Here is a 22,331-nt window from a genome sequence, read left to right as displayed (position 1 = left end):
TACGGCGTTTTTCTTAGCACGGCAATTTAGCTGTACGGAAGATCGCGAGAAGTTTATCAAGGAACATCAGTTTTCGCTGGGGTCTTTTCGCTTTTCTATGCGCCGCGTACTTTTTTAACAGCGAGAGCATGATGTTTACCCTGGGCTTTGAAAATATTGAGGTCAGGGCACTACGCGGCGCAGAAAGGCGTACTCCGGTGCGCCAAAGGCTCGAGTCCCGTCGTCGCGTCGTCGTCGTCCCCATCGCGATATATCGATTATTCTGCCATGTAAACCTTCGGAATCAATAGGGGGTTTGCAACAGACGTTCCAATAATCGATTCTTTACCACAGCTTCAAACGGGGAAATATCGAGTGTCGATCATTCACAACTCGCCGCTGCTACTTTGAGGATTGCCGAGAGGATTTTTAAAGTAAATGGGGTTTAGCAGTGGAGTAGCTTGCGATATATCGATTGATCCGCCATGTGTACCTACGGATAAGGATCGATCATTTGGGTGTTCGCAACGGACGTTTTAGTATTCGATTCTTTACCACAGCTTCAAATGGGGAAATATCGATAGTCTATCATTGACGTCTCGCCACTGCATTTCAACAGAATTCTGCCATGGTAAGGTAGAACGCCGTAAGAACATTCGAGAGTTGCCAAATTTCCCTTGATATAACATGTATTTTTGACAACATTTATGCATATTTTCCTTCGAAATTTTCTGATATTTTAGATTAAATTGCGAACAAAATTGTCCGAAATTTTTGGGAAATAACATTCAGAATTTTCCCAGTAAATTCGGTTTTCATCGGAGGAAACTTGGCAACACCTGAAGGCTCATACGGCGTTTTTTATTAGCACGGCAGAATTGGCCGGTGCGAGCGGAGAAATGCATGGGACCCGGGATCCAGGACCAAGAGCAAGGAGCAAGAGGCTGGGCTGTTGCTGTAGTAACAGTCGGATCTGGGATGCCCCGCTGCGCCACAGCCTTCTCATGCTTTAACCGTTCATTTACCCTGTCACTTTCAATTGAACTGAGACGGACGTGATGCGCCTTGTTTTGGCATCAGATATCAAACAACTGCCTCTTCCCGCATCTCGTCGCAGCCATCAGGTTCGACGTTCGGGTCGCATCTCGCATCACCTTAAAATACGACGTAGATTCATATTGGCCTCCTCTGGCCTCTGGCTCAAGTCCTCGGTGACCTTGCAAAAGCAGGGTGTCTAGCAACCGGGAGAACCGGGAAGTGCCAGGGGAAGTTTTTTTCGTCTCAGGGAAATCAGGGAAAACGTCAGGGAATCCGCAAACATTCGGCATGTCAGGGAATTTCATTCTGCAAGCGAATTTTGTGTCAAGGAAACGTCAGGGAAATCGAAAAAACATGGATTTTTTGGAAAATGTTCCGCGAATTTCACTCTTGCGGAGATTTCTACCAAAATTTTTCCCAGAATTTCTACTGATGGCTTTTAGATTTTAAAAATGAGGCAAAAATATCTCTCATAAGCTGTTCAGGCACCATATATTTTGCTCAATTTATAACATTATATTCCTAAAACATGGAAAAATCCTTCCTAACATCTAATCAATTCAAACGTGTCGAAAAATTAGGAATATTTTCCCTTTTTGGCAGGGAAATGTCAGGGACTTTAAATTTCCCCCACCCCGGATTTTTTGTCGTTTTTGTCCGGAAAATCAGGGAAACGTCAGGAGATTTTTTTTTTGAAAATTGCGAGACACCTGAAAAGGAGCGCAGATCTCTATTCGCACCGTGTGCAAACATGCACCTAATAAATGCACTTAGGGTAGCCTCCCATGCGGTCGAACAATTTTTAAAGATTTGGTTTGTTCGGAAATTAGGGCATCCAGCCCCCCCCCCTCCCCCAAAGCCCTAGAAATCTGGCAAAAACGTGATTTTTTTTTTTTGCAAAACTGCGGTAATAATCGTGTGTTTTCTGTAAAATCGCGTTTCAAATCGAATGTGCTTTGCGCAACATTCCGGCAATTTTTACGGACATAGCCATAGAAAATGCATCTTTTCGAAATTTTTGGAGAAGAAAGGAGTTTTTAAAATGGGACGGCCAAGACATTTCTGCACTCCTACGTGGGCTAGCTCTACTTCGTCTCTTAGATGAATCGGAAAATCATAATTATGGATCGTATTTGATAGTGGCTCGATGTATCGTTCGGTTCAAATCAATAGAACATAACCTCAAACCAAAATTTTTAGATATTTGTCAGAAAAGCTGATAATGAGACGTTTCGGAGCAATTTCACTTCTCAGTACTCTTGGCCAATCAGTACTCATGCGAATCAATATTCTATCACAAAAAACTCGTTCCGTCAGATTACTCAATTGACTTTAGAGGCTATGTTTATGTTTTGAACCAATCGATATCGATACAATCTCACCCGTTTGATGTATCGAATACGATCTAATTTTGCACGATTGGTTCGAAAAGACATTGAAAAATCAGAAAATTCCGATCCTGAATTACCTAAAGCCCAGCGGCGTGGAGTGAATTGCGATGTATCGATTGTTATGCCATTTAAATCTATGGAGAAGGATCGATAAATAGGGTGTTCGCAGCGAACACCTTAATAATCGATTCTTTACCATAGGTTTGAATGGCATAACAATCGATACATCGCAATTCACGCCACGCTACTGCTAAAGCCACTCTGTCTTCAAAGCTCTCGGCCTGGTTCTCTCTCGTCTCCACTAGAGTCCCTTTATACTGAGAGTCAAGACAACACCCCTCATGGAGTCACAAACGGGAATAAAGATTACACAAATTGAACGTTTTTCGTAATCTTTGATCGGCTCATTCTTAAATTCCTTTCTCCGTTCCTTCTTGTTCCTTGTCGAACCCGAAATTCCTCGGTCCATTCCAGATTATAATCTTTGCAATCGGTGAAAATGTAATCTTTATTCCCGTTTGTGACACTGTGAAGGCCTAAAATCCGGTTGACCAATCGGAAATGGATTCGCATTGTCTTGACTCTCAGTATAAAGGGACTCAAGTCTCCACTTTTTTCCTCGCGCATCATCCATATCAAAAATTTGCGCCCCTTCGGAGAAGACTTTGCAGCCGCCACGGTCGTTGCAAATCTCCACCATCCGTTTATTTTTTCCAAGCTCAACAGCTTCGAAAGTTCGGAAGCCGCCCTTTAGCGCGGGAGGGGCGGCTCCCGGTCGTCGTGACGCGACGGCGACGCTCGCCGCGGTCAAGTTCGCGGACGTCCTCGTCCACGTCGACGTGAACGTGAAACGTGAACGACCGCGTGAGGTTGACGTCTCGGAGCGAGCGGGTCACCGCCACCGCCCGTCGCACGGCGCGGCCGCGGGTGACTGACTCATCCCCGCGCGCGAAAGCTCCGCCGTCGATCGCTGCGATTCATCTCCCGTCCTGTGGCGCGGCGTGCTTTGCGATACATCGATTGATTCGCCGTTTAAACCCAAGGGAAAGGATCGATTTAGAGTCCCTTTATACTGAGAGTCAAGACAATTCGGCTCATGGATGTCACAAACGGGAATAAAGATTACAGAAATTGAACGTTTTTCGTAATCTTTGATCGGCCCATTCTCAAATGCCTTTCTCCGTTCCTCCTCTCATTCCGTTTGTTCCTTGCCGAATCCGTAATTCCCCGGTCCATTCCAGATTATAATCTTTGCAATTGGTGAAAATGTAATCTTTATTCCCGTTTGTGACACTGTGAAGGCCTAAAATACGGGAACCAATCAGAAATGGACTCAAATTGTCTTGACTCTCAGTATAAAGGGACTCTAGATCGATTGATAGGGTGTTCGCAGCGAATCCCTGAAAAATCGATTCGTTACCGTAGCTCCAAATGGGGGAAAATTCGATTATCGATTTTTCTCGCCTCGCCACCGCTCCCGTCCACAGGCGGAATTCGATCTATCGAAGTAGTAGGTATCGAACTGCCTTCGCCCAACTGGCAGGAGCTGAAAAACGGGGCTCGTGAAAAAAACCCGGGAAGAGAAGGAACGAAAACAGGGCGTGTCGTGTCGCGAGGAAGCTCTGCCGCATGCTCCCGCGGCCTCGCTGCCAAATCTCCCCCGTATCGCTTAATAATACTGCATTTACCGGGTTTTTTAGCGTTATTATTTAACGCGGCCGGTGGAAAAACGACAAAATATCGGATTCTCAATCCGATTCACAGTCAGCAACAGGACACTTCAGTATACGGATCAAAAAAATATGTCGCCCTTTTTTTTATATTTCGCGCAGATCTCCGCGCCCCTCTTCCGCACACACGCTCAATCCAACAAAGTTGAGCTCGGCTATGTCTGCTACACTCGTGGGACCCTCAGTGGCGATCGCTGAGACTGATCTCGAGTTTTGCGAGAAAATTTCGCGGGAAAATCCGTCGGAGCGGAAAAGCCGGAGCTGTGCGCCCGTTTGGCAGCGCGGAGAAGCGAGTTCGGGTCTCGGGAGGGCGGGAAGGGGGCAAACGGCAGTTGCCATAGCAACGGCTAGAATCAATAGCCCCTTTCTGTGTGGTTGTGGAGTGTCCTGTACTCGCATCCTTTACTAAATTTTCGCCGCCCACCCCGCCCCACCCCACCCTCTCTTCCCTCCGGCCCGTCGCACTGTGGATCGAGTCTATTGGAGAGGTCGGACATGAAATTTTTGACCGAAACTGCAAATTTTGATGTTTATTCCATAATATTTTAACTCTAAGGGGTGTTTTAGGTGGAAATTTTTACGAGAAAACCAATGGAGCCTCTTTTAGAACCTCAAAGTTTCGTATAGACGGAGTTATAAGCGTTTAAAGTTTCTAAATTTTGTCCGGCCTCTCCTATTGACTGTATCCACTGTGCGTCGGCCGTCGTCTGACATAATTCGACTCGGTGCGTAACGTATTATACAGTGGAAAACACTATCGGATTAAAGTCATCTTCGCCCCTCCCGCAGTGCCCCTGTCCCTGTCACGCCGGGAGCACCCTCTCGGCTGGTCGCCCTGTGACAATTCATTCGAAAGGGCGGAAGGGCCGCGCATATTTCCACCCACATCGTCATATTAAGCGCTGTTTTAGGGGATGTAACAACGACTTATCGCGCTTTTCCGTGTTCCGGGAAAGAGCTTTCCATTTCGCCCTCGACGGAAATCGCCTCCCCTACCACGAAAAAAATGGAGAGCTTCACTTTTTGTGATGTTTTTTGACACTCTGCCGAAATCTGAGACATATTCCAACTAAAATGGTAAAGTCTCCCCTAATAGTCATGATGATACTAAAGTGGACGATTTCCAGCAGAATGTGGCTTGATTCCTCTAATTTTTTCTCGAATATGACTTCGGGATTTGTGTCGAGAATTTTGACAACGACTTATCACGCTTTTCCGTGTTCCGGGAAAGAGCTTTCGATTTTGCCCTCGACGGAAATCGCCTCCCCTACCACGAAAAAAATGGAGAGCTTCACTTTTTGTGATGTTTTTTGACACTCTGCCGAACTCTGAGACATATTCCAACTAAAATGGTAAAGTCTCCCCTAATAGTCATGATGACACTAAAGTGGATGATTTCCACCAGAATGTGGCTTGATTCCTCGAATTTTTACTCGAATATGACCTCGGGATTTGTGTCGATAATTTTGCGTATGATCAGAAATAGAACCGTGACATTTTCAGTCGGAAACAAGCAATATTTTCCCTCCTCTGTAAGTTTAGTTAAGATCTTTAGTTGGGGAAACTACGAATTTTACTTTCCTCATGACAAGTATATACTTGGCTGAGAACCGAAGTTTCGGATCGGATAAAATTCTGTAATCGTATCATCATGTTTTGAAAACATTTAAGGTAGGGTACGGATGATGTAAGAGTAAGACAGTTTTTTTTGTCGGACCGCACACAGACTCGACTCGCTCTGATTTGCTATTTTGAATTGTGGAAGTTCCGCTATCGGAAGCTGCTGATGTTGCTGATTAAATCAATACTGGAGGTCTCGACGACCCGCTTGAAAATAGAAATCTGATCGGTTATCCGTCGCCGCTAATTGTTCAATGCGGCAAGCGTACGCTCAAATCGGTTGTATGATAACAGCACCAACATTTTCAAAAATAGCATTTCGGAACCCAAGTTCACTGTCAATAGGTTCTTTGACTTCAATGTTTTGTGTTATCTCTTCCAAAAAGCTGTCAAAAGTCGTTTTAGCTCCTATGTCCAATTGAGAAATTAACTCGGCGTTGAACTGAAGTTTGCTCTCAGCTTTTTTGCCCGCGGAGTTGGTCGGAGAAATCGCCGAAAATGAATGTTTATTCGGGTTATAAATCGTTTTGGACGGCGCGTACCGCTCGTGGAAAAATGCAGGGATGACGGCGATCAGAGATGAAAAGTGTAAAAAGGCTTGAATAAATTTATTTCTAAAAATGTGTTAATTTTTTTTCGGGATTATCAATTGAACCTTCGGAAGTCCGGGGAGCGTGGTCCTCCTATAGATGCGTCAGTATTTTACTACCCCACTGAAGTGCTATACACAAAGGGAAAGGGGGGCACCAAAGGAAGTTTAGAGAGGAATTTAGCGCCAACCTAACCACCAAACCTACGTAAACATCTGATACGCGTGAATGTCGTAGGCCCAGGGCCGGATTCACCTACTTGCCGCCCATGGGTCGCCTGTATTTTGCCGCCCCCTTCTCATTCGTTTTGAAACTCGATAAAAACCATCAAGTGAACGTGCCAGCGGGGGAGGGGTGCATATAGACGCATTTGCTCGTGTTGAACACATTTTTTGGGAAAGCCCTGTCAACACTACTTGCAAAAGTTCACGGAACTTTGCGTGGAAGTTAAGTTTCGTAAACCTATCTCTGTATGGACAAGGCATTCCATGTTTGGCGCAAAGCGTGAAGTATTCAGACAGTCTTGTAGGCGCTATGCGTTTCACGCTGACCGCAATGACAGCACTGTGTTTGATCCAATGCGAGAAGTATTCGTGCTGTCTTGTAGGCGCTAATATGCGTTACATGCCGATCGCCGCGCCGAGGGCTTCTCCTTTTCATCTCAAGTCCTCGTCATCATTTCTCTCTAAGTCGCGCGCCGTTCCAGGCCAAATTGCGTGTTTGGTTTCTCTCTTAACTCGACTAATTGAAGGTACTGTCTCTTGTATCACTAAGAGACGACAAAATTAGAAATTACTATATTCTCAGTAAATGAGAGATTTTGTCGCCTTTTCTCGTTTGCAATTTTTTTTGTCTAAATCCGATTTTTTTTATACCTACTCTTAAAAAAATTGCAAATTTTTGCCGCCCCTTAGATTTGCCGCCATGGGCCGCGGCCCATGTGGCCACCCCCTTAATCCGGCCCTGCGTAGGCCTGGGGTGAAATTTGTCAAAATCGAGAAACACTGTTTCGAGGCGTTTCTTCGCCTGCTGAATCCAGCCCCAAAAGTTTCAAAAAATTTCATGAAATTTCACCAGGGTGTCTACAAGTCCGGAAATAGCACTGATTTTTTCAAAGGCGGTCCGGAAGTACTGAAAAAGCGCGGACATTCCGCAAGAAGTTCCGGATTTTTTTAAAATCATTTTTGTCATAATTTAAGCGAGAAATTCAAATTTTTGAAATTTTTCGAATTTCGTCAAATTAGGGTACTGAAAAAGTACTGAATTTTTCCGTCTAGAAGGTACCGAATTTCTCGGAAATGTACCGGAAAAGTACTGCAAAAGTACTGATTTTTGGTCAGCCTGTTTTGGTAGAAAACCCTGTTCACGCGAATTTTCATGAAATTGTCCATCTCTGACGGCGATGAGGCGAGGGCGACGGATCGTTCAACTTTTTCAATTAACTATTCCACGTGACGCGACTTATTACGGAGCCATAACTCTCGGGATTCCGATTCGAATCGTGGAGCTTTTCAATTTTTCACGGTCTGGCCTGGCGGAGCGTGGAACCAGTTCTGTCTCTGCTGCGGACGAGAATCCCGGAATAGCGCGCATTCCTCGGCCCGGCGCTTGGATCGCATCTCCGAGTCGCGGGCTACTCGTTTCCTCCTCCTTGGAATTCCTCATAATGTATCGAATAACAATGTAGTCGAGGAGAACCGAGAAACCCTCGTCACGCGAGGTTCCTGGCCTTTTCCTTTAATTCTAACCTCAAATCCAGGAGTGGGCCTCTTACACAATTTTTTTTCGTTTCTTGTATCGGAAGAACCAAGGACCCTGATGTCACAGTAATTTTCCTGGAGTTTTTTGACCACCGGAAACCCCAGGGTGTCTACTGTGCGGAAAAAGTACGGATTTACTGAAAAAGCACGGATTTCAGAAGATCGGTATATTCGTATGGCGTTTTTCCTTGGCACGCACAGTGGATCGAGTCAATTGGAGAGGTCGGACATGAAATTTTTGACTACAACTGCAAATTTTGACGTTTTTTTCGTCATATTTTATATGTTTAGGGGTGCTTCGAGAAGAAAATTTCACGAGAAAACCAATGGAACCACTTTTAAAACCTCAACGTTTTGTATAAACGGAGTTATAAGCTTTTAAAGTTTCCAAATTATGTCCGACCTCTCCTATTGACTCGATCCACTGTGGCACGTCAGAACTGGACGTATTTCTGTTAAACGGAAATAAGCGCCATAGTGGTAGGAAGGTAGAGGAGGGCTTGGATTGGCGGCGGATCCGGGCGTAAAGCTCATTCCGTCCTATACTCGCAATGCTTTTCCGTGGTGCTTAGTTCCGTTTGACAGAACGCGCTATCCGGCATTCTAAATTCCTCAAAAGGAACTCAAATTAGCGCTTAGTTCCGTTTGACAGAAATACGTCCAACTGTAAGAGGGGGGATCAACCGGGGGATGGAGAAAGTTCCTACCGGTTCCCAATTTTTCGAATTGACTTCTCCCTTTTGAAACCCCCTTCATGCAAAATGCTCGGAGTGATATACTTTGGATCCAATAATTGATGCGCTACCGTACAAAACACGTAGTTTTCGCCAAAATTTTGCAAAAACGCGGGATTTTGACGTCAACGGCTAAACACATGCATTGCATGCAATCCTTGCCCATCTTCATGATCACGCGACCTGCTGCAACCTTGGCATCAGCGGCTTCCGATAAGTTTCATGACCCGAAAGTATTATTTCAGTGAAAAGAAGTCATATCCGGTGTAGGATCTCTAAAATATTTATTCAGTGAAACTGACCTAGGGAAAGATTTCTCTTCGGACAAGGAAAAAGCTTTGTCAATGGAGAGCTGAGCACGCGCGCTGATTCACTCCTTTTGTCAGCAGCCTTGTTCGGCATAAAGGTGTCCAGACCCAGAGGGCTTGGCCGATTTGGAGAGCCCGGCACTCGGGCAGTGCCGCCGAATTGGACGTATTCCTGTCAAACGGAACTATGTGCATTAAGACACGAGCCCTGAGACCCATAAGAATGTATGCATTACAGGTCTCACGTCACGATGCACATAGTTTCGTTTGATAGAAATACGTCCAATCGCGAAGAATTAGACTCAACGCCTATACTTCGCGGGTCTTGCGGACGAGTCTGCGGATCTTGGGAAAACGCAGACTTTCAGCGGACGTTTGAAAGCAAACGTCGACTTTTAGCGAAAATGCGTGCAGACTTTGCGTGCATTCCCTCTCTTCACAAGGTTGAAATGTTTCATGAACAATAAAATATAGAAAATTCATGTGAAATGTTTAACGAAATTTCCGAAAAAGTACGTGGAAAAATATTTTTCGAAATTAAACTCAAAATCAAAGAAAAGGCAGACGGTTTTGGCTCTCGGGTGTTTCTCAGTGCGTGTTGCATATCCAGCCCCTGAAAATATTCTTCAAGTTCTCAACAACTTTGTGAAATTATAGACATTTTTTTTCGAAAATTTCATCTCGAGAAGCGACATCGAGGGTAACAAGAGTGCTAGTGTAATTCAGCAGGACACTTCTTCATCCTCAGACGTCTCTGAATGAACTACGAATTCGGTGGATTCAACCAAAAATTTGATCGATCTACCAAGTACTCTTACAATGGAGATGTTGCATGTGTGAGGGATTTGCGATTTGACTGTTGATTCTCATGTGTAAAGTTTGCGAGAAACACGATGGTGCACCGTTTTTTTCTGAAATCAACTCCCAAGCTCAGAAAAAGCTCTCAAAGTTGAGGCCAAAATGGAGGGGATATCCCACCCTACCCTGAGAGTCCACCTCTACATCAAAACAAACTCTCCATGCAAAGATAGGGAGCAAATACATTGACAGGGCTGCCACTTTATTTGGGGACACCACAACTGAAAACACGGCAACCCTGCTAATGTATTTGCTCCCTATCTTTGCATGGAGAGTTTGTTTTGATGTAGAGGTGGACTCTCAGGGTAGGGTGGGTTATCCCCTCCATTTTGCCCTCAACTTTAGAGCTTTTTTTGAGCTTGGGAGTTGATTTCAGAGAAAATCAGTGGCACCATCGTGTTTCTCGCAAACTTTTACACAAGAATCAACAGTCAAATCGCAAATCCCTCACACATGCAACATCTCCGTTAGTTGATCCGATCGAAATAAGGAAACTCACTGGCCATAGCCACGGACATTTTGAAGCGAGAATTGGAACGGCAGCAGCGGACCGCGGACTTGGAGATTCCGATGACGGAACATGGCGCCTCTGGTGGGATTATTCAATGAACCGAGCCAATGCCGGAGTTCCCCGTAAGAACAAGAGCGACGATTCCGGTTGGCTGTGTACGTGGATACGTCACTCGCCGCTTCAGAATTCGCCCGCGCGCGACGCTGAAATATCCGCCCGCTCGGGGAATGCGGCCAATGCGTCCGATGCGTAATCCAGCGTCCCCACCCGCACAGCGTGACCCGTTCCCCCTTCCGACCAGCATCGATCATCGATATTCCCCCATTCGAAGCTATGTAAAAGAATCGATTATTCCAGTGCTCGTTGTGAACACACTGAAAAAAAATCTCTGTGCATTTACAAAGAAAAGGGTAAAATTACCAAGAATTCAGGGGTCTATTTGATCCCAGTTTTTTCTTGGTAAAATTACCATTAATGGAATTGGTAATTTTACCTAGAAATCTCGGTAAAATTATTGAACTTTCTCGGTAATTTTACTGGACCTTGGTAAAAACGCCAATATTTTTTATCGACTGTGGTAAAATTATCGAGATAAAACGGCAAGGTTACCGGGAATTGATTACCAATAAAAGTGGTATTCTTACCTGCAAAAAACAGTAAAAATACCGGCTTTTAGGTAAGCTTACCCGTCTGTCTTGGTAAAATTACCAATAATTGGTAAAAAAGTGAGATGGTAAAGGTACCAACGGACCTTGGTAAAAATGCCGAGAATTTTTTTTCAGTGCCGATCCTTTGCCATGGGTTTAACCAGCAGATCCATCGATATATCGCAAAGCACGTCACGCCACTGGCTCCGACCCCGGCCGCGCCACGCCGTTCCAGCCGAGCGAGCACCGACGCCGACGTCCTGAGACCGGGCGCGAACAGCCGGACAACGCGGTCCTCCGTTCCTGGACTTCTTGGCCTGAACCTGAGGGAAACCTACTCCGCTCGCGAACCCTTGGTCCTTGGTTTCGACTTGATTTATCGCTCGCTCGACATGCAACGGAACTACCGAGGGAGGGCCGTACGCGGGGAGACCGGAGACTTTCGATGGAGCCCACCGTGACCCTTTATTCACTCGCCGTGACGTCACTGCGACGCGGCCGAGGAATATAATGCAATTTTGTATGAGGCAAATGTTACGTCATTATTTCAGGGGTGTCTGGACCGGTGTTTCGATTGCGTCACAAGCCCACGCAGGGGTGCGTGATGCCGCAATCACACGCTGAATGTGGCAGTCATCCTGCCTGAATTTTGCGCGTGCAAAATTCAGCAACGATTCTCAGCAACCATCGGACTAATGTTGGATTTGTCTAAACTATTCGAGTAGATTTGATACACATCTTGATGAAAATAACTCGAATTTGCTAAATTTTAGCCGTTGGACGATGACTGTTGACTTCCACATTCAGCTGCTAAATTCAGCGTGTGATTCCGGCATCAGTGTAAAAAAAATAGGTAAAATCGCGTCCCGAAATTTGTGGACAGACGACAGACCCTTTTCAATGGTTTTAAAAGTAGCCCTAGACGTGTTTATGCTAAAAGGAACCAGAGGCGGGTGGGTAAGAAGGAGTGTGCTCGTTAGTTGCGGACCGCAAGAATAAACGGGAACTATACTGCCGTGCCAAGGAAGTTTTTTAACAATTATTTTCAGTACACACTTAGACTACTCGGACGATCATATTTATTTGTCTCCTCTCCTATCTACCCCTTATTCTCACGGCATTCCTTCCCTGAATTCCAAGAGAAACTAGTTCGTGAGAAGCTCAAGAATGTAACGAAAAGAAGTGCCCATCGAGTGCTCCGAGCCCTAAGCTGTAGAAGTTCACGGTCGAGTCTCCAATGTCTTTCCGGTCGTTAAACTCCCCGAACGTGCATTAACAAATTGTATCATTCGCACCCATTGTCAAGCTCAGCAGTGAAAATCCGAACGCTCAGTTTCTGTTCGTGAGATTCGCCCAGCGGGTTCTCGTTCTTTTTTGCCCCATCGAGTCGGAAAATCTGAAAAATTGGGTTAACAGAGAACCCTCGAAGACCGAAGAAGTGCAGGAAATTTCTGGACGAAGGATCCACAGTTGGGGAATTTCAAAACAAACGTTTTTCGAGCGGAAATTCAAAACATCCTGCAGTCCTCAGATATGTCGCTATAATTGTGCTTGTTCGGTCTTACCGCACAAGAATGTAAATTCCCTCAAAAAAAAAAAAAATAAAATAAAAATGAAAATAAAAATAAACCTGTTGACAAACTTTTTTTAATTTAAAGAAAATTGCTTCGAATAACAGTTATGCCATCAAGGGGAAAGTGGTCGAAAGAAGACATTTTTCCCCCTTTTTTTTTCTTTTTACCATTTGAAAGATTATTTTGAAGAAAACAAAATTCGTCTATTTGAAGTAAATCAGTTCGGCAGAATTGAAAGAAAATTTGTATTTTACTCATGGAATTCGAATGAAAGTGCTTCTATTCCAAGGAATATTGAGTTGTCATCGATGACAAAGTTACATCCTTTGAGGAGGAAAAAACTTCCTCTCAGTTAAAAAAAAGTCTACAAAAAAATTAAAGTAATTTCTTTTCTTTTATTCATTTACTGGAAATTTCCCTCCGGAAAGGAGGTAATAAGAAAATTCAAGACTCTCATAAACCAGATGTGTGCTTAAAGCAACATCAAGCCGAGACTCGGGTCTCGGAATGCTCATATGAACAAGCACCCTTGTATCTTCTATCTCGTCCTCAGGCTTGGTATCATTGTTTCCCTGTTGTCAAATTGAGTCATAAATCGTGCAATTAGCCCTGGGGTGGGAACAATGTTGATTTTGAGTTGAACATGTAGCAGCGGCGGTGGTGGGAAGATAGGAACTCGTGCCGGTGCTGCTCGCGACGATTACCGGTCGCAGGAAATACCACTGCCGGACAGTGTTGCCAACATCCGATCAGGGTGATAATCGTATATCTACAGGGTGTTCCAGCTCAACAAATACCATACCATACTGCCGTGCTAAGGAAAAACGCCGTATGAACCCTCAGGCGTTGCCAAATTTCCTTTGCTAAAACACGGATTTCCTGGTAAACTTATGAATATTTTTCTTCCATTTTTTCAGACAATTTTGTTCGCAATTTCAGCTAAAGCCCCTGAAGATTTCAAGGAAAAATATCCATAACTTTCCTAAAAAATAAACTTTTTATCGAAGGAAATTTGGCAACTCCCGAATATTCATACGGCGTTCTTCCTTAGTACGGCAGAATTCCTCATAATGTATCGAATAACAATGTAATCGAGGAGAAACCCTCGTCAGTGTTGCCAAAATCCTATCAGGGTGATAATCGTATATCTACAGGGTGTTCCAGCTCAACAAATACCATACTGCCGTGCTAAGGAAAACGCCGTATGAACCCTCAGGCGTTGCCAAATTTCCTTTGATAAAACACGGATTTCCTGGTAAACTCATGAATATTTTTCTTCCATTTTTTCAGACAATTTTGTTCGCAATTCCGTCGAAAAGTTCTGAAAATGTCAAGAGGAAATATTCATAACTTTCCTAGAAAATAAACAGTTTATCGAAAGAAATTTGGCAACTCTCGAATGTGCATACGGTGTTCTTCCTTAGTACGGCAGCATGCTGTTGATTTTTCCCCAAAAAGCGATTAAATTATTCGCAGAAAAATCAAAGCCAAAAAATCGATTTTCAGGTAAAAGTACTGTGCCGTTCCAGGGTGTCCAGCATCAGGATTTTCCCGATTTTATCAGGATTTGAGGTCAATCAGGATTTAATCCCGATTTTATCAGGATTTGAGGAATAATCGGTCGTAAAATCAGGATTTGAGGAAAGCCAGGCGCCCGATCGGATTTTTTTATCGAGTTATTTTTGTGAAGTTACATTCGGCTCCGCAAAAAATCAGGATTTGGAAAAATTAGGAATCAGGATTTAACAGTCAAAAATCAGGATTTCACCAGGATTTCCCACGATGAAAAAAATTAGACACCATGCGTTCGTTTTTCTTAAATTCTCGCTTCACAGAGCGTTGATTTTCATTGTCCCTTGAATTGGAGGAATTGGCTTCTTTTAGTTTGCCGAATAATTTAGGCTTGTTGCCTCCTTAATTATTCAGGAGTAATAATTTTACGCTCGCAATGGACCACGGTCAATCCTCGATCGCTATTGGTCGATTGCATCGCGATCGCTTGCAAACGGAAAGTAAACAAATGCCAACTTAGCGGACGACGCCTTCAAAGTATTATAATACTGGAAAAAAGTGGCTACACCTAAAAAAGTTTTTCAAATTTGTGGAAAAGATTCCTTAATTTAGGAAATTTTTTGCGAGCCAAAGAACATTTTCTTCTCGATTTGAAGAAAAAATATTGAGTGGAAAAAAAGAGTTTTTTTTATGTCACAGAAAATTAAGTTTGCCATCGATGAGATTCGAATCAAGAAAAGAGAAGAAAATAATTTGAAATCATAACAATACAAATTATTTTCCTTTAAATGTGTGAAAGTCTTTTCTTCACAGTAAAGTTCTTCATGCAGTAAAAAACAATTTTCTTTAAATCGAGGGAGTGTTTTTAACCATTTTTCCCGGAGAACTCTTTTCGAAACGCGAATAGCCAGAGTTTCCCAGTCAGGTAAAACCGGAAATGTCAGGGAAAATTTGTTAAATCACCTTCATTTGCTTTCTAGAATGGGTTTGAGATTTTGAACAAGAAATTTTGCCTGAAAACTATTTTCAATTATGCCTTCTCAACCATCCGTCACATCTTCAATTGTCAGGGAATTCCACTAAAATGTGTCAGGGAAATCAGGGAAATGTCATAGAATTTCATTTTCCGAATTCTGTAGCAACTCTAAATAGCACCTCCAATTCCAAATAGTTTGCGTAGACTCTGAGATTCGAAAAAATGAGATCGGGCGGCAACCTGGGCGAAGATTACCGGATGAGTCACGGCAGTCACACTAATTTAGGTGGTCTTTTAAGCTCGCACCACTACACAGGTGGTGGTTCTGCGCTATAGGCCAGGTAATCAATGATACGGATACCTCGCGGAGCCCGACGGGGGAAGTGGACCCACAGTTTAACGTCGTTTTTATGAGAAGCTGTTGTCTCAGCTTTATGACTCATCCGCCGTCGTGTAAACGCGTCGGGAAATGGTTTTCTCCCGCCATGTGCCCCTAAATTACTGTTTAGTCTCAGTTTTTTGGTGACTAATGGATTGGGTGGGCCGCGATACCTGTCCAAATGACCGCTAAGAGATCAAGGAAGGTGCCACGGCTGAGGAGAATCACCTTCAGTGTCAATTCGCGGTATCGTCACAATGGACCACTAGACAAGCTACGAATTTCAGCATCCTGATACATGTTTCTCAATCAAAATTTCATGTAAAACACGATGCGCACAACGGAAATTACCGAAATCAACTCCTTACGAAGATATTTAATGATTCTTGATGCGTGAATTCAAACTACCCGCTCATGAAAACTCTATGCTCTACGTGACTCACATCGCGCGCTGGACGTTATCATGACAATCTATGCGATATAAAAATCTGGCAACCTCGATTTTGACGCTTTGGCTCAGCTTTAGCAAGTTGTTTATAGTTTGAAGGATACACGGTGGGAAATGAACATTGCTCGATTGAGAAGCTTGCTGAAACCGTTGTAGTGCGCGATTTGACTCACGTGGAGCTTTGAGTTTCTTGTGAGCGGGCAGTTCAAATTCCTCGTAACCAATGTGAAAAGGAAACGTTAATATCTTCGTTAGGAGTTAGTTTCAGTCATTTTCGTTGCGCGAATCGTGTTCTACGTGAAATTCTGGTTAAGAAACATGTATCAGAATGCTGAAATTCGTACCTTGTCTAGTGGTCCGTTCGACGGACTTTATACAGGATGATCCAGGGTTAAACGCCCAGACTGCAGGAGCGTTTTTTATGGGTCAAAATAAGACTTTTTTGTCGTCTGAAGTTTTTTCAAAAAGTGCCCCCCCCCCAGTTTGAGCCATGCCCCCCCTAAAAAAACAATTCGGAAAGTAAATAATTTTCCCGAATTTCAGCAACGGTTTTGGACCAAATTTCACAAAAATGTGTACCCCCCAGTATTTCAAGCCCTGAATTCATGAATGATCTAAAAAAATCGAAGTTTAAAGAGGGGGTTTGGGGGTACGGCTCCTGCAGTCTGGCTGTTTAACCCAGGACCACCCTGTAGTCACAAAATTAGTGGTCTAAAGGCTCATCCGTCATCCAGCTTGACCGGGAATTTATTTTGTCCTTGATCCTGATGTCATGACGTTATTACGTTATGTGTATAATGCAACCGAGAGGTCCATTTCAGTATTTTCAGTAATCTTCAGTAATCAGTAATTTCAGTATTTCAGTATTCAGTAAGTCTTCCTCAGTAATCAGTAATTTCAGTATCTCAGTATTCAGTAAGAAACCGCGCGCGTATCCCATTTATTCTAATGTAAATCGCAATTTTTGAAACTCCGAACCTCATAACCAGCCTAAGATAGGGCTACCAAATTTTCCGCACACGCGGAGCAGTTATTGGAGATTTCCAAAACGTTACCAACTCGATTTTTCCAATGATGCGTGAGGTGCCCTGAAGGCATTTTATTTTTAAAGCCCGGAGCGTGTACGGTGATTCTAGCGCATTGGAAGCTCGCCCACAATTTTTTGTGTAGGCAATACGAGCATCTCCGTGGTCGAATAGTGGTATTGCCGTGAAATGGCTCGCTTACTCGGAATACAAACAAAAAAAACTTCTCAACGGACGGGAAAAGGTGACTAACGACATGTCAGTTCTCCTTCAATGTTCAGTATAGGCAACATGAGCTCCCCCGTGGTCGAATAGTGGTATCATCGTGAAATTCCAAAGTTTCTCGAAATACACGTGAAAAATAGCTTTTTACCGGACGAGAAAAGGTGATTTTAACGTCACGCGGTATCGAATGGTGGTATCACCGTAAATTTTACACTCATTCAGAGCCCACAAAAAATATCTCTTTACCGACCGAGCGTGTAGAGGTGATTCTAGCGCATTGGCAGTTCGCGTACAATTTTCGGTGTAGGCAGCACGAGCTTTCCTGTGGACCCCATGAGCTACTTGACCTGATCGAACCTAGCACCGCAATCACACGCTGGATGTGGGAGCTGAATGTGACTTGAATGTGGAAGTCATCGGCCCGATGCCCAAAATTCAGCAACGATTCTCAGCAACCATCGGACCAATTTTGAATTTGTCTGAACTATTCGAGTAGATTTGATACACATCTGGATGAAAATAATTCGAATTTGCTAAATTTCAGCCGTTGGGCGATGACTGTTGACTTCCACATTCAGGTGCTAAATTCAGCGTCTGATTGCGGCATAACGCTATTCTGATCTGAATTGGAATATTTTGGCAGAGCATGGTGGAGTAAGAAAAAAGGATGAAATGTAGAAGGACTTACATAAATTAAAAGAGAACTGCAATGGAACTTACTGAAAATAGACGTGATACAGATTAAAAAAGCACGTGTCGGATTATCAGCAAAACATAACCTTAAGGTGTACAGCACTGTTGCCAAATAGTATTCAGTTTTAATCTTAATTTAAAGTTTTATCTCTTCGAAACTATTCGAAACAGTCTACAAACTAAGCTGCCACTCTTTTCCAACCATCCTAAACGATAATCGTTCATGCATTTTTCCAATGAGATTAAAAAAACCACGACTTACTCGCCCAATAAATTTGCTAAATTTCAGCCGTTGGGCGATGACTGTTGACTTCCACATTCAGCTGCTAAATTCAGCGTCTGATTGCGGCATAACCTCCAAATTTTCGATTTGTCCATATTCTCCCTATGAAGGTACTCGAGTCCGAATGAGCACACGAGACCTTGATGGAGAGTGGTTGGACGGCGAACAATGGCCTATTTTGGTGGATGGTGCTGGATGTGATAATCGTGGCTGCAATGCAGCGAGCGTGAGCAGAATCGGGAATCGGCGATCGGCGATCACGAGCGCGATGTCGCAAGTGAAAGCAATGATGAAAACGCAAATGAACTCGCTTACGTTTGCGATTCCAACTTTGATTGAAGGCTCCGCCTTTCCGGGTCATGCTCTCGACGGAGCGTCCACTGACGCAACCGCGGGGAAACTCATAGGCAGAGTCCTCATGGATTCGATGGAGCCTTGTCATGAAAGAATGTCAAAAGGCCTCTGTATGCTTACAGGAGTAACTATAGCTGAGATAGTTTAGGTATCATGCAATGTATGGAATGATTTCCGTAACCCTTGCGCGGGGGAGCGCTGCAGTCGCGGGCGGGTGACTGATTCGCGGGGGGGAGACATTCTGGCAGGGGGCGTATGTGAATCGCGCGCGGGCACCACTGTTGTGCGCGAGGGTGACTGATCCGGGGGAGGGGGCCATTGTTTCGATTCATCGAAGAATCGATACACTACAGTGTTGCCAAGCCTATACACCAAATTTTCATGTCTGGTTTTGAAATGGACATTACAAGTTCGAGTTTGTTCTGAAGATGGAAGAAGAAGAAGTTACTGTTGTTTGTTTACATAGTTCACGAGGAATATGGGGTTAGGTTTTATGCTTCAAATTTATGCTGACTTTAATTTCGTGAATTACTGAATATCTTAATACGTAATTTGGTGAAATTAAACGCCTATTGATTTGGAGATGGCTGCTAATGGGGGAATAGGTAAGTACGTAGAACTAATTTTATTTTATCGTTGACAGTCTTCCGGAACTGTAATTTGGGCAGCCCAAAACATTGCCATAGCAGATAACGTAAACAATCTGTAATCAACGTATTCAAACAGTTAGAACATGATTTTCTGTTGAATGGCGTTGTAAACTGATATGAATTTTGTCGACTCATTTTTTTCCATAAACCTACGAAACACCAAGGAGGCCATTTCTTGGACTTTGGACATGAAACGACTTAATCTGTTTTTCCACAACCATACATCATTGCACCAATATTTTTATATAGGTATTGGAAGAACTTTCAGACATTATCTTCCATAAAATTATAATGTTTCAATATAGCGATGTGTAAGATTGTTTACGTTATCTGCTGTGGCAATGTTTTGGGCTGCCCAAATTACAGTTCCGGAAGACTGTCAGCGATAAAATAAAATTAGTTCACGTACTTACGTATTCCCTCATTAGCAGCCATCTCCAAATCAACAGGCGTTTAATTTCACCAAATTACGTATTAAGATATTCAGTAATTCACGAAATTAAAGTCAGCATAAATTTGAAGCATAAAACCTAACCCCATATTCCTCGTGAACTATGTAAACAAACAACAGTAACTTCTTCTTCTTCCATCTTCAGAACAAACTCGAACTTGTAATGTCCATTTCAAAACCAGACATGAAAATTTGGTGTATAGGCTTGGCAACACTGTAGTGTATCGATTCTTCGATGAATCGAAACAATGGCCCCCTCCCCCGGATCAGTCACCCTCGCGCACAACAGTGGTGCCCGCGCGCGATTCACATACGCCCCCCCGCCAGAATGTCTCCCCCCCGCGAATCAGTCACCCGCCCGCGACTGCAGCGCTCCCCCGCGCAAGGGTTACGGAAATCATTCCATAGCAATGTTTGACCGGCCGCACACAGAGTGTATACCAGAGTCATTTTACACTGAGAGTAAAGACAATGCGAATCCATTTCTGATTGGTTCCCGTATTTTAGGCCTCCACAGTGTCACAAACGGGAATAAAGATTACATCTTCACCAATTGCAAAGATTATACTCTGGAATGGACTTGGGAATCACGGGTTCGGCAAGGAACAAACGGAATGAGAGAAGGAACGGAGAAAGGAATTTGAGAATGGGCCGATCAAAGATTACGAAAAACGTTCAATTTGTGTAATCTTTATTTCCGTTTGTGACTCCACGAGGGGGGTTGTCTTAACTCTCAGTATAAAGGGACTCTAGTGAATACTACAAAAATCAAGGTTATTCAGAGTTGCCCCAGTCAGGGAATACCGGGAAATATCACGGACTTTTATAAGTCAGGGAAAACCTGAAATTGTCAAGGAAAATGACGAAAATGTCATAGATATCATGGAAAAATTGATAAGACATCTTTATTTGCTTTCTAGACCAGGTTTGACGTTTCAAACAATAGACTTTGATTGAAAACTATCTGAAATTATGTCTTTTTAACCATCTAGTATATTTTCAATTTTCCGGGAATTTTACCAAAATGTGACAGGGAAATCAGAGAACTGTCAGGGAATTTCATTTTTCAAATTCTGTAGCAACCCTGACAGGATGAATACTACAAGAATCAAGGTTATTCAAGGATTAATTGAAACGTCGTTTCCCAGACGAAGGAACTTAACTACATTCGGAAGCTGCAATTGACTCCAAGAATTTAATTTTTTTTCAAGAATGTATCCGTGCAGTTTCAGTTCAACATTTTTTTGCTTATTGCATGAGAATCCGGTAAAATTCGGTGAAATTTTCAGTCCGAAATGCCTAAGACTCTTCTGGTAAAAGTGCAATTTGCGAGGGGAAATTCGGCAACAGTAAAATGTAGACATACGTTCTTTCGTGAGGGGCGCGACGAAAAAAGAGCGGTTTACCTCAGCGCGTGCGCAACGGCTGAGAATTACGATTTGTCGGTTCCTCCTGTGGCTTTTTTACGGGACCCGAGTTGAGTACCCGGCAGGTAACGAAATTTTAAAAGGATACTTAGAGCTGATAAAAAAAAAACCTTCTTTTTTAGTACCTTCGCCGCCTCGTGGGCAAAAATTTCATCCGTTGCGGCTATGAGTTGGAATATCAATGTTAGTTCAAGTTTTATTTATGATTTTTTTTGTATTCAATTAGAAAACAGGGTGTCTACTGTACGGAAAACGTACGGATTCACTGAAATAGCTCGGATTTCGGAAGGTGGGTCTTGGTACGGTGTCTTTAATAGAAATTGCGCATTTTCGAGTTACCGAGTTGGTGTGTTTTCGTTCTCACTGATTCAATTGACCCCGTGTGCGGCGGTGCTTGGTCCCGGATCCATAGACACCTTCTGGGTAGAGCGGGGCTCGCGCCATAAGCACTCTCGAGGAGTTTATTAACGATCACAATTGAAATTCTTGAGGCCGCTCTTCAAGTGGACAAAACGTGGAAGCGTGGAACTCATTAGTATTCCCTCCCGTGGCTCCCGGGCCCCGGTTCTGGGATCGGGGGGCCCAGCCCGGGGCCGGGGGGGCCTCGGGTCTGGGCCCCGAGTGGTAATTTGCCCCTCAGACCCGCCCCTGATTATATATTTATTCGACAATTCCACTCTCATGTCGTCATGCAAGCATTCGACTCCTTAACTCACTTTTGCAGACCTACTCTGGGACCATTCTGGTAGCTGTCAATCCGTATAAAGAACTCAGCATCTACAGCACCGTAAGTATTCACTTCACTTTCTCTACACTTTTCCTCTCGTTTACTCTGCCGTGCCAAGGAATAACGTCGTAAGGACCTTCAGGCGTCGCCAAATTTCCTCTGGTAAATCACGATCTTTTGGGAAAATTTGTAAATATTTTTCCTCTAATTTTTGAAGTAATTTTGTTCGCCATTTCACCTAAATTTCCTGAAAACTTCAAGGGGAAATATCCATTACTTTCCTCAAAATTGAACATTTCATCGAAGAAAATGTGGCAACTCTCGAACTTTTATACGGCGTTCTTCCTTAGCACGGCTGACGGCAGTACTCTTTCCGCGCGTAGCAGGACAATATGGACTGGGAAGGAGAAAGGAACCAAGCCGCATCAGCTATTGCCAAAT

The 22,331-nt window shown here is 43.6% G+C and overlaps 1 protein-coding gene across 1 annotated transcript in view; it reads left to right on the top strand.

Moving 5' to 3' along the window:
- Positions 1–22,331, top strand: part of Myo81F (unconventional myosin 81F) — an 89,755-nt gene that overhangs the window by 21,572 nt on the left and 45,852 nt on the right. Inside the window, exon 3 of the mRNA XM_019054837.2 lies at positions 21,888–21,950. Within this exon, the coding sequence (XP_018910382.2) occupies positions 21,888–21,950 (63 nt within the window). The remainder of the gene's footprint in view (positions 1–21,887; positions 21,951–22,331) is intronic.

The sequence above is a fragment of the Bemisia tabaci genome, chromosome 1 (genome assembly GCF_918797505.1).
Source record: "Bemisia tabaci chromosome 1, PGI_BMITA_v3".
NCBI classification, from domain to species: Eukaryota; Metazoa; Arthropoda; class Insecta; order Hemiptera; family Aleyrodidae; genus Bemisia; species Bemisia tabaci.
The sequence above is the reverse complement of the archived record's forward strand: the minus strand, read 5'-3'. Positions and strand labels throughout refer to the sequence as shown.